The sequence below is a fragment of the Phyllobates terribilis genome, unplaced genomic scaffold, assembly GCF_046119375.1.
Source record: "Phyllobates terribilis strain yellow unplaced genomic scaffold, ASM4611937v1 Scaffold_4__5_contigs__length_816908805, whole genome shotgun sequence".
NCBI lineage: Eukaryota > Metazoa > Chordata > Amphibia > Anura > Dendrobatidae > Phyllobates > Phyllobates terribilis.
The window spans coordinates 703,209,761-703,222,264 of NW_027362764.1; the positions used below are offsets into that span (position 1 = coordinate 703,209,761).

At 41.2% G+C, this 12,504-nt stretch overlaps 1 protein-coding gene across 3 annotated transcripts in view; it reads left to right on the forward strand.

Moving 5' to 3' along the window:
• The window catches only part of VPS13B (vacuolar protein sorting 13 homolog B), a 1,155,013-nt gene that overhangs the window by 954,128 nt on the left and 188,381 nt on the right, over window positions 1-12,504 (forward strand). For 2 of the 3 annotated variants that reach the window (XM_073679617.1, XM_073679614.1), the window contains exons 37-38: window positions 7,860-8,065; window positions 9,384-9,594. In XM_073679617.1, coding sequence (XP_073535718.1) covers window positions 7,860-8,065; window positions 9,384-9,594 — 417 coding nt within the window. The remainder of the gene's footprint in view (window positions 1-7,859; window positions 8,066-9,383; window positions 9,595-12,504) is intronic. The other variant, XM_073679615.1, reaches the window with a different exon arrangement.

A 12,504-nucleotide genomic window follows, 5' to 3' on the forward strand; every position in this document is an offset into this window, starting at 1 on the left:
TAAGACATAGCATGATTTCAAATCCAATGACATCCATTACATTGATGTAATTGAATAGATAATCATCTGCAAAATGTATTTGTGGAGCAACTAGGTTGGATTTTTCATTGATTTTGCAATCATCCCTCTGTTAATATGGTCTTTAAGGGCAACCTCATAAAGAAATACAATGTATGACTTGCTAAAGTGGGCATCTCATCAAGACTGATCTCTAAGATCAACCACCTTGGCGATCAGCTGATTGATATGCATCTAGATTCTGGAAGCGTCGGCAATGAATTGCTTTTTCTGAAAGTCATCTCGCGACGCTGCATAAACGAAGTTTTCCCATCTCATACATTTATGGTGTATCTATATAACAAGCTATAAATGTCTCATAGATGTGAGTCCCAACTCCAGGACCAACACTTGTCTTGAAAATGCGATGACATCTCGCAAATGAAGAGGTGCTTGCACATGTGTGGCTCAATTCACATTTACTTCTTTGGCTATTCCAAAAATAGCTGAGCAGTCATGTTCTGATATTTTCAGAATTCCCATAGATGTGAATTGAAAGCTCTGCACATTCAACCATTTCACCATTAACAGGGGCTATGATATGGGGCACAAATTTCAAGTTAGGTGCACTGCCTGTGGCAATACCATAAATGTCCTAGAAGTGAATATGTCTTTAAAAGAGTTGTCCAGTCTTTTTGTGACTACAGACTTGTGAATCCTCACAGTGCAGGCTGTCAGGATTATCTGGTGCCAGCTCTGAGAGCTGGTGGTGATGTGACTGCAAGTTAGCGATTTGTATACTTCCGGCCACATTCCAACTAGACCTGTCCGGCCTCACTCAATTCACTTGTATTGAGCAAGACCACTCGTCTAGTCGGTACTTTATCCCATGTAATCAAATTGCTTAATTGGCGGTCACATGCCCGTCCTCTTTTGGCGCTGCACAGAAGAATTCTGACCACACACAGTGTGTGCATTGTGTGAACTCACAAATCTGCAGTCACATAGATTGACTTGAACACAAAGCCTGGACAAGCCTTTTAATGTATTATTTTAGCGAATGGCTGATCATGTAATACATACATAGTATAGGTCCGCCCAAATGGGAGCTAAGTGGGATGTCTCTATGTGTTACAGGCTCCATATGGGTCTTCTACAATTGTGTGAAAAGGACAACACGTCCTGCTACCATTACATCATAGGGATACTGTGTGGATAGAAATCACTATCCACATCAATAGTCACATACTAACTGCTATGTTTCCAGTTGTTGCTATCCAAAGACTATCTGACTGTCTGCATCTTTGTGTTTTCAATAACACTAGCATGAAGAGCTCGTAATCGTCAATGTCTCTATTAAGTAGCGGCTCCAAAGTAAACAGAAGAAAGGAAAGAACAGCTGAGAAGGATTACTTTCCTCCAGGTTACTAGTTTATAAAATGTTATTTTTCAAAATAAATTGTTCGCTTCTCCCTCAGAGGAATATAGCCAAGATTGGATTCAGTGCATTAAGGCTCCTTGCCCAAAGTACTTAATGGATATTACAATAACTATTAGCTTCAGATATGTGTTGTCCTGCGGACAATCTCTGAAGCTCAGACATGTAATGTGAGTTGTAGGTCGATGAATTGAATTAAAAATGCTCAATATTCTATTTATATAGTGTATCTTTACCATATCCGAATGGTAAAGGGGTCCATTAGCTGAACCTGATATACTGAGCGTAGTTGGAATTTAATTGCAATAATGGTACTATCTGGGTGCAAGTTAGGTTTATCTTTCCCTCTCATATTCTGGATCTTTTTAAACTTGGGGAAAACATAACCCTAGTAGTAAATGTAATCCAATATAATTATGTAGGGTTAAAGTAAATTATAGTAAGAAATGCAGGTGCTTGTTCTCTATTATATATATAAGGCTTCGCTCAAGGCTTCGCTTACATCTGTGTATGAAATCGGCGAGTGCAATGTGAGAATAAAAATCACATTGCACTGGCTACAGTGTTATTCAATGAGGCAGTGTTCATTTGCAAGTCTTTCCTCACCTGGAATTGGGGTGAGGGAAAAATCGCAGCATGCTGCTTATGGCTGCGTAAAACGGCCGAGACTCACCACTGCAAGTCAATGGGTGCAAGAAAAAAATTCCACTGCACACAGGCCTTGCGTGTGCTGTCCGATTTTTACGCACCTATCTCAAGGTAAACACGACATTTCATCAGCCAAGGACAGTAAATTCACAGCGTGATCTGTCAGAATAGAATATACTGTATAGATAGAAAGGATACGAGGTTTGCCGTGACGTGGCAGTGGGCTTCATACAGTCTGATCAGAATGTTAAACTAAGAACCTCATGTTCATTTATATATATTTTTGCCGAGAGGCATTAGATCAAATGTATGATTTTTGGAGGTGCGGTCCATGCTTCTTCTTTTTTTTGCATTGCATATTCTTTCCCCTTTCTTGGACCAGCACTCCTCCCATTTGGCACAGGCGATTTTAATTAGCAGGAGACTGCAAAGAGGGTCTAGCCTGTTTTTGCTCTCACTTGAGAGCTTGAGGAAGGTGAGCTCCAATGCTGCATTCATGTGGTGTTGGTGCAGTGTGTCGGCCTTTGTTGCTGTGGTTTTGTGCTTGTGGGGCGGCGCGGCCTGGAGTCTTGGGGACTCGGTCTTGCAACATGGGTGCTGTGAGGCACCAGGCTGCCCGCCCTGCTGGTGCATTGTCGCTGTGGCGGTGGTTGGCGCACGGCTCCGCTCCCGTTCAGGTAGGAAATGTTAGGACCCACTACGAGGTTTGCCGTAACATGGCAGTGGGCTTCATACAGTCTGATCAGAATGTTAAACAAAGAACCTCATGTTCAGTTATATATATTTTTGCCGAGAGGCATTAGATCAAATGTATGATTTTTGGAGGTGCGGTCTATGCTTCTTCTTTTTTTTGTTATTATTCTGGGAAGAGGCCAATATCCATGAAGCTTCCCATGTTATTAATATCAGCTCACAGCTGTTTGCTTAGCCTTTACCGGTTATTAAAAAGGGGGACCCAAAAGAAAAATGACGTGGGGTCCACCTTATTTTTAATAACCAGCAAAGGCTAAGCAGACAGCTATGGGTTAATATTAATAGGCTGGGAAGGTGCTATGGATATTGTCCCCCTCCCAGACTAATAACACCAGCCCTAAACCACCCCAGAAATGGTGCATCCATTAGATGCGCCAATTCTGGCGCATAGCCTCAGCTCTTCCCGATTGCCCTGGTGCGTTGGCAATCGGGGTAATAGTTTTGGGGTTGATGTCAGCTGTGTAATGTCCGCTGACATCAAGCCTAAGGTTTAGTGATGGAGAGGCATCTATAAGACACCCCCATTACTAACCCTGAAGTCAAAAGAAATAAACACACACACAGAGAAGAGTCCTTTAATTGTAAAAAGCACTCCCCGACCCTCTCTTACCCATTTATTACCTTCAAAAAATAAAATAATTCAAAGTGGTCTGGCACACCCCACTTGTCAGGCGCTCCACATTAATGAGGATGCTTGCACCTCTTCATAAATCAGAAGTGTCTGACTCCAGCATGTCCCCTCATCAAGACTGGCGTGAACAACGCAGAACTTGATGAATCTGGCCCTGGCAACATAGTCAAGTTATAGACTTCAGTGGAGAGACAGGGCACATGCGTAACCTGATGCTTCATTCAGCTCATTCTGACCCCGATCTTGCGGTCATGGGAGGACCAAGGGAGAGCAGGTGAGACAGTAATTTGTTTTGTGGATCGTTGGTGGTCCTTGCAGTAGGACTCGTGTGTGTGTGTGTAAGTTATAACCTATACAGTGGATAAATAAAAGCTTGCTTAGACCAGAATAACAATGTAATTAAAGGAGGGTATTTTTATTGCAAAATTAAACAAAGGATGAAAATTAGATGGTTTTCAAGCATAAATTGAGAAGTCTTTTATGAAGAATACTCCTGAAATGGCTACACTTGTCCTGAGTGATTGTGTGCTTTCTGGCATCGTGGTTGTGCTAGCAAGAGTTTTATCAGCTTTATCCTAAGCTGCTGCTTTAAAAATCAGTTGGCTCGTGTCTTCTGGCATCCAGTTACTTTTTATGGAAACAGCAATTTTTGCTCCTTGTCTGTATTTCAAGATGATTTTTTTAATGTGTTTAAATAATTTGGCCTCTGGGAGCGCATGTAGTTAGAAAAGAGGCGCTGATGCCAAGCTATGCTATTATGCCTGATAGAACTGTTCTCATGTATCAGGGATCACAAACCTCTGCAAAATAGTCATTACTTAAGGGTTTTTCTTGCATATATATAGTGTGCACATACATCCCTTCCAGCTGGCATGAAAAATGGTGTTTAATCTTAGATGGCAGCGCTGGTCTGGCTGAAGCAGAGCAGATTTAGAAATCTCAGCTGGTTGAAGTGAAATTTAGGATTGGCCGTTAGACACATGATATACTGTGGTTGTAATTTTTAGTTCATGTATTTTATTGGGCAATTTAAAACATGAGATACAACGATAACGCAGTCACAGTGATCGTGGACAGTGAATACACCTCTATGTAATGTGAAAATGTGTAAGCAATTGTATTTCATAATTACTATTAATTCTGTGAAAGCTGGCAAGGGATAATGGGAGAATATAATAAGTGTATTGATGAAAAAGAAGAATAGTAAAGGAGTAAAAAAAAGCTGAAAATCAATCAATAGATTTTATAGGAGTGGGCCCTGACTTAGAGGAAATTCATTCCCTACCTTAGGGTAAATGTGGTGGTTTCTGGAGTTTTTTAAAAATAAAATGGCTTTCTATATTATGGAGGTCTCTGTTAAATGCAGGAAGCCTAATACAGTAGTATTCAAAATAATACCAGTCCTCTATGACTAATCAGATTAATTTCTGTTTTGGTATAAATTATATTACCACATATCAAACAATTTACCAGTTGGTAGATTCTAAGAAAACCAACAGACTCCTCATTCATGATTTGCATGTTTCTGAGTCTGTGTATTTGAATAAGTAATTGAAAGGGGGTGTGTTCAAAATAATAGCTGTGTGGAATTCAATTAGTGAGGTCAATCATTCTGTGAAGAAACAGGTGTGAAACAGGTGGCCCTTATTTAAGAGTGAAGCCAGCACATGTTGTACATGCATTTCTACTTGAAAGCCTGAGAAATATGTGTCATTCGAGACATTGTTCAGAAGAACAGCATACTTTGATTAAAAAGTTGATTGGAGAGGGTAAAAGAAGTTCAGACAATGATAAGCTGTTAAGCTAAAATGATCTCCAAAGCTTTAAAATGGAAAGCAAAACCAGAGAGATGTGGAAGAAAATGGAAGACTACCATTCGAATGGATGGAAGAATAGCCAGAATGGCAAAGGCTCAGCTAGTGATCAGCTCCAGGATGATCAAAGACAGTCTCAAGTTACCTGTGAGTACTGTGACAGTTAGAAGATGCCTGTGTGAAGCTAATGTCTTAGCAAGAAGTTCCCGCAAAGTCCCACTGTTTAAAAACAAGACATGTACTGAAGCGAATACAATCTGCCAAAGAACACATCAACTGGCCTCAAGAGAAATGGAGAAACATTTTATGGACTGATGAAAGTAAAATTCTTCTTTTTAGATCCAAGGGCCACAGAAAGTTTGTCAGATGACCCCAAACTCTGCATTCAAGCCACAGTACACTCTGAAGACAGTGATGCATGGTGGTGTAAGCATCATGATATGGGCATGTTTCTCTTACTATGGTGCCGGACCTATTTACCGCATACCAGGGATCATGGACCAATTTGCATGTATTAAAATACTTGAAGAGGGCATGTTGCCTTACGCTGAAGAGGATATGCCCTTGAAATGGCTGTTTCAACAAGACGATGACCCTAAACACACCAGTAAACAAGCAAAATCTTGGTTCCAGTCCAACAAAATTGAGGTTATGGAGTGGCCAGCCCAATCCCCGGACCTTAATACAATACAACACTTGTGAACTGACAACAAAAATGCCGTTTGTGAGTCAAAGCCAACAAATGGCAAAAAATTGTGGGATGTAGTCAAAGCATCCTGGGCTAGAATAACAGTTGACAGGTGACAGAGGTTGGTTGACTCTATTCTACAAAGATATGAAGCAGTTGTAAAAAAACTGTGGGTATACAACTAAATATTAAGTTAGTGCTTTACAGGAATGCTAAATCCTCAAACAAAAGAGTATATATTGTGAGTTTGTAAAGACAAATGCAGACAATGCTTTTTTTAGAACAGCCCAATGTTGATATTTTGTTATTTTCTGTAAAGTAGTTAAAAATGATATACATTTCTCTTCATGTTTTGAATTAGAAAACAGTGTGCAATGTTCCCAATGCATGAAAATAAAAACTTGTATAAAGATTTTGTGCTTAAGGGTATGTGCGCACGTTCAGGATTTGAAGCAGAAATTTCTGCAACGTTTCTTCATCTCCTTGGCAGGAAAAACGCTGCGGAAAAAACGTGCAGTTTTGCCGCGATTTTGACTCTTTTTTTTAAGCGTTTTTGTACATCAATGAACGCTTTTTGGAGCTAAATAAAGTTATTTGGTGGGACCTTGCTTAAACCCTTGGATTACCGTCAGAACTGGGGTGAGTATATTGGTTAATTTAAATGATTAAAGAATGTGTCTGTTGTATTTCAAATAAAGTGTTTGCTCTGTGTCTGTGTGTTTATTTAACTCTTTACTTTAATTAGGTTTGGTGATGAAAGGGTCTGATTGACACCTTGTCATCGCCAAACAAAAGAGCTAGGTGTCAGATAATCCCATTCACCCAATCTTCATTAGCATTCCCATTCATGTAATTTCTGGGGCAGCTGTGATCTGTTATTTTTAGCCTAGGAAGGTGACATTAGGCAAACATGGTCCCTGCCTATTACTAACAGCTCACAGCTGTTTCATTAGCCACTACGTCCCCACGAACAGCAACAAGCAGCGCTTTGGACGCACTGTATTTTTGCTGCGTCCAAAACGCGGTATTCTAATGCCTCACTTTTTGTTCTCGGTACATGTGAATCCACCACATATAATGACACTTCAATCAGTCAAAATCCGCTACAGAAATTGACATGCTGCTGGTGAGTTACATGGTGGGTACATGGCCACGATCAGGATCCGCTGCAGGTTTGATGCTGCGTGTTTATACAGCGTCTAACCTGCAGCGTCCAGATGTTAGAGCATAGTGGATGGGATCCCTAGAACTCCCATGTCCACTATGCGTGCATCAGAGTCTGCGAATCATCCGTGGACACTGACATGCGGTGCGTCTTTCAGGACCGCAGCATGTCAAATTCTCTTGCAGAGTCGTTAGTCTCTGCAACAGAAATTTGACCACTAGAAAGTATTGAATGCGATAAAGCCACTTGGTTCAGTGAAAAAATATGCGTCCAAAGCGCTGCTACGTCCAGAGCTAAAATAAAAAAAATGCCATGGCCTCCCGCGTCATTTTTTTAACCAGCAGAGGGAAAGTTAACCACCAAGAGGTCTTTGCTCCTCTTCTCCCAGACACTGACCACAGTCTCTCACCGTGCGGTAATCCTTCCTTTTGCCTGGCTCAGTTTAGTCTGCAACAAATGGTACCTGCAGCTCTCAGCAGAATCTACACACTGCTTAGTTCCCCAGCACACTGCGCATCACACACCAAGTGAACCTACTTCCTGCTTGTAGTAAATAGCTATGCAGATGCCTCTAATCAAACCCTGCAGAGTTGGTATTTAACCCTGCCCTACTTGGCTTTTCTACACCGTTTAACAATGTTTTTTAGATCCTGCATGTTTTCTCCTGTTTATATATTTTGTTAATGGTAAATATGATATACCTATTCCTTTTTCATCTTCTACAGTAGATACCGTTTCTGGAGCGGTGTTCACTCTGGATTTGAATGACTTTGTACTAAAAACAAGCTTGAACGAAAGAAGCAGGAATCTGATCGGACCAGTTTCGGGCTCTGTGAATCTTGAAGCAAGTTGGTGCAAGCATAGTGGGGACCCGGCGCTCCAACCGGCAACTCCTAAAATCCTTCTTGATATGAGATTCGGGCTGCTGCAGGTACTTTGGTTAGGAAATACATTTCTTAAGCGGGTTGTTCAGGCTTTGGGCTCAAGTCACTCTGTGATTACAGACTTGTGAATCCTAGTACACTTTACACAATGTTAGGATTCTCCGGGAGCCGGCGGATGCATGATCGCAAATATGTGGTTTGCATACATGTGGTCACATGTCGACTATACGTGCGCGGCCTCGCTCAATACAAGTGAACTGAGTGAGGCCGGACACGTCTAGTCAGAATGTGGCCGGAAGCATGCTAATCACATACTTGCAGTCACATGACCACCCGCTCCCAGAGCCTGCATCGGAGAATCCTGACATCGCACACAATGCGCACCATAAAGATTCATGAGTTTGCAATCACATAGAGTGACTGTAGACTTGAGCCCCAAGCATGAACAACCTCATTTAAGTTCATTCGATGTTCGTCAGCACCTAGACTAATGGTTGCTGGTCATTTTTGGGTGCCATGGATCCTAAATAGAGCGTTAAAAGATAACAGTACAACAAGTAACCTTAACAGGTGTAGAGAAGTGTTCCTTTGTTTATATCTGAAGATTACTAGTTAAGAGGAATATGTTTGTTTTTCAGTATTAGAACAGAAAGTAGTCTAATATTATAAATCAGCATTTACAGATATCTTGCCATACGAAGGACACTTCTATAATTACTGCTGCCTAGACTCCATTTTGGATTCCCAGTTAAGGGGCAAGAAACCTGTTCTATAATAGGGAAATATTTGGGCAGAATTTTTTCATATATCGATATTTCTGGCCTTGTATGATGGAGCAATCTACAGTTGATGGTCCTAAATATCTCTAAATAATGAAATCCCTTCTTTTAACTCAGAAACCCCCAATTGGGAATTTGAAAATTGGTCTTCATTAAACCAGACACCCCTCTTAATTTTTCTAGACCTTAGTAAAACTTACCATGGTACAGGAGCATATTGATTCTGACTGATATCTGAAAACACACAAGACGTAATGATACATGTAAAATAAGATTTATGAGGCAGAGTATAATTTTTACAGGTGGCACCCTACCGATCTTGTGCATAATAGCGGTACATTTAATTCGATTTACTGGACAAATTATTGGTGTTGATATAAACCAGGATTGAAGACAATAGCAGCACTGTGCCGAGAACACGAGTCAGAGGAAGTTATCTCTTTCTCTTTAACTTTTCTCATGAACTACGAATGAGACCCTGCCAAATAAAATATCTAATCAACGGGAATAAGTGGTGTTTAGATAACTTCCAGATTGAGCTGTATGTTTTTATACCTTTCCATCGCTAATAATGTTTTCTTTCTAGGTTTTCTGGGGTCAGGAGAACCTGAATTGCTTAACACTTCTGAATGAACTTGTCCAGGAATACCTGAAGAGAGAGTCAGGGTTGGGCACTACAAATTGTGAGCAGCCCCTTCTTCCCATCTCCCCTGTGATCAGTAGACCTTCAACCTGTAAGACAGAGCACAGCTCTGATGACTTGAGAACTGGACTTTTTCAATACATCCAGGATGCTGGTAAGTCAAGGACATCTCAAATATGTTTTTCACATTATCATTTCTTTGCTTGCGTAGTTTCAAATAGCTTTTCATCAGTTTCATTCTGAGGACACCAATCTCTATAGGGTTTGAATGTCTTCTCTGTGTTTCTTTGGGTTTCTTCCCAAAATCCAAGAACATGGTCATTTTAAAGGAAAATTCCAGGCACTTTGAATAAAGGAACACTAAACAAATTAAGTAAACTTAAGAAAACTTGGCTTACAGTGTTTGTCAGTTTGCCGGATTCTCGGCGTGCTCCTGAAACAATCTGTCTTGTAGAATTTTTGCAGATGTTAATTTCTACCTCCCCTTAATTTGTGTCTGGCAGAAGGCTGAGCTGGGCAGGGCTTAGCTAAGAGGGGTCGCCTAGTGGTCCCAGTGTCCTTATTTTATTGCAGACAGAGGAAACTATTAAGACTCTCTTGTAATTTTTCACCTTCCTGCAATATACAAGACTGTAAGGAGGAATTAAAATGGCTAATATCGTGGAGCAAATGTAGAAAATGCCTTTATTTTTTTACAGGTTTGCAAAGTAAGACAGAATATCATAAAGGGAGTGGAAGATATTAAGTGGGGGATCCCTGTCTTCACCAGTGATGTACTGTATACATTAAAACATTTATTTAAAGGGAATCTATCACTAGGTTTTTGCCACCTAATGTGAGAGCAGCGTAATGTAGAGACCGAGATCCTGATTCCAGCGATGTGTCACTCACTAGCCTTTTTAGTGTAGTTTTGATAAAATCACTGCTTAACCAGTAAGAGAATATCATTAGACGACAGCTTGGCCTGCTGCCAGGTAGTCCTACATATTCATGAGCTATGAATAACCCCACCACTGGTTGGCAGCTTTCTATGTACACTGTACAAGGATAGAAAGCTGCCAATCAGTGGTGGGGACTCGGTTATAGAGCTCCACATTCAAATAACTGCTTGATCTGCTGCAGAGAAAACTGTGGTTTTATCAAAATGACAGCATGCAGACCAGCAAGGGACACATCAATGGAATCAGGGTTTCTTTCTCTACATTATGCTTCTCTCAGATGGGGTAGCAAAAACCTGGTGACAGATTCCCTTTAAACAAAATCTCTCAGTAGGATCAACCTTCCCAATGATACCTTGCTATCTGTGGTCCTATGTCTTATTCTAGAGAAATCCACATGTTTTCTTAATATGTAAATGAGCTGTGAAGATCTATGGGCGGGACATAGATCTACCTGAGAATCTGCTTCCAGAGATTATTTGAAATGAAAGAGGGAATTACCAGTGTGAGACATGTAGATCAGGAGAGCAGACTGTCAGTCACTACATGTCTCACACTGGTAGCGCCCCCTTTTATTTTAAAATGACGTCAGTTTGATTAACAGCTCGTTGTGCCGCGCATCAGTGCAGTGCCAGCTGTCAATCAAAGTGCCGGGGTATGCTTACAGCTGCCACTCACAGTATAGTGAACATGTCCCCATGAGTGAAGACCGGCGCCTTTGGGAGGAAATAAGTTAATTTTCTCCCTGGAGCTGCATTTTCAGTAAGGTGGCCAGGCAGCATTGTAACACAAATTAATATTCTATTACGTTCATTAGCTCTGGTTATCCCCTCACTGGTGGCAACTTTCTGCCTATGTACAGTTCAGACAAAGAGCTGTCAATCAGTGGTGTAAGCGGGGATAGATAAAGCTTATCATTGAGAGGACTAGCAAGGCCGCAGCAGATAGAACAATGATTTCATCAAAACTACAGCAAGATGCCCAATAAGTGAATCAGTGCTGGACTCAGGGTCTCTACCACTACCCTTGTCTCTTTTCCATGTGTCTTTTGCTCCAGTGTTTATTCTCATCCTGACCTCAACCTTGTCCCTAATCTTACTCCTGTCTTGACCTTTGTATTACCTGCTTGGTATTTGTTATTCTGCATTTAGCTGAGGCTATTGACTCGGATCCTGTATACTCTCTTATGCTGATCTGACTGGTAGCGTTCACACTGATGTCTAAGTTCCTCTCCATTGCTGTCTCACCACTACTGCCACCAAATGGAGATTAATCTGGGGATCCTGGACTAAGAATTTCCTTGAAACAAAGCTCACACCTCCTTGCTGTAGTGGTGTGCTGGTCAGAAATTTGGGTTACCCTTTTTATTTGATAGAGTGCGCTTCCCCAGATCCCAGCATGCACAGCAGGATCCCACGAGCCTCCATGGCTTCTCTCGCAGTGAAAGGGTGAGATCTCATGTGTTATCGTCAGATCTTGCTCTTTGCATTTATCCAGCGCTTCCGCATCATTTACTGAGTGGTGGCCAAACGGTAACATCACCAGAGCAGTTATCATTCGGCAACCACTAAGTCAATGATGCGGCAGCGCTGGGTTATTTTTATTTATTTATTTATTTTACTCACTTATATAGCACCATTAATTCCACAGCCCTTTACAGACATTATGGGCACTGTCCCCATTGGGGCTCACAATCTAAATTCCATATCAGCATGTCTTTGGAATTAGTGCAAAGACGGAGATCTTGCTATTTTCCTGCTAGAGCAGGGATGTCGAACTCAAATACACACAGGGCCAAAATTACAAACTTGGACAAAGTTGCGGGCCAACCTTGATATTTATTTAAAAAAAAACAATAATATTCGGTGGAGTCACAGAGGAGCATATCTCACAACTTTGCAGTCCCTAGGCCACGGCGCCACTATCCGTATTTGGTCAGTATTCAGTCAGTATTTTTTCTCAGGAGTGGGAGCCAAAACCAGGAGTGGGTGATAAATGCAGAATTGGTGACTTGTTTCTATTCGACCTTTTCTCTGATTGTTCCTCACCTGGTTTTGGCTCCCACTCCTGAGAAAAAATACTGATCGAATACTGACCAAATACTGATAGTGGGGCCATGGCCTAAC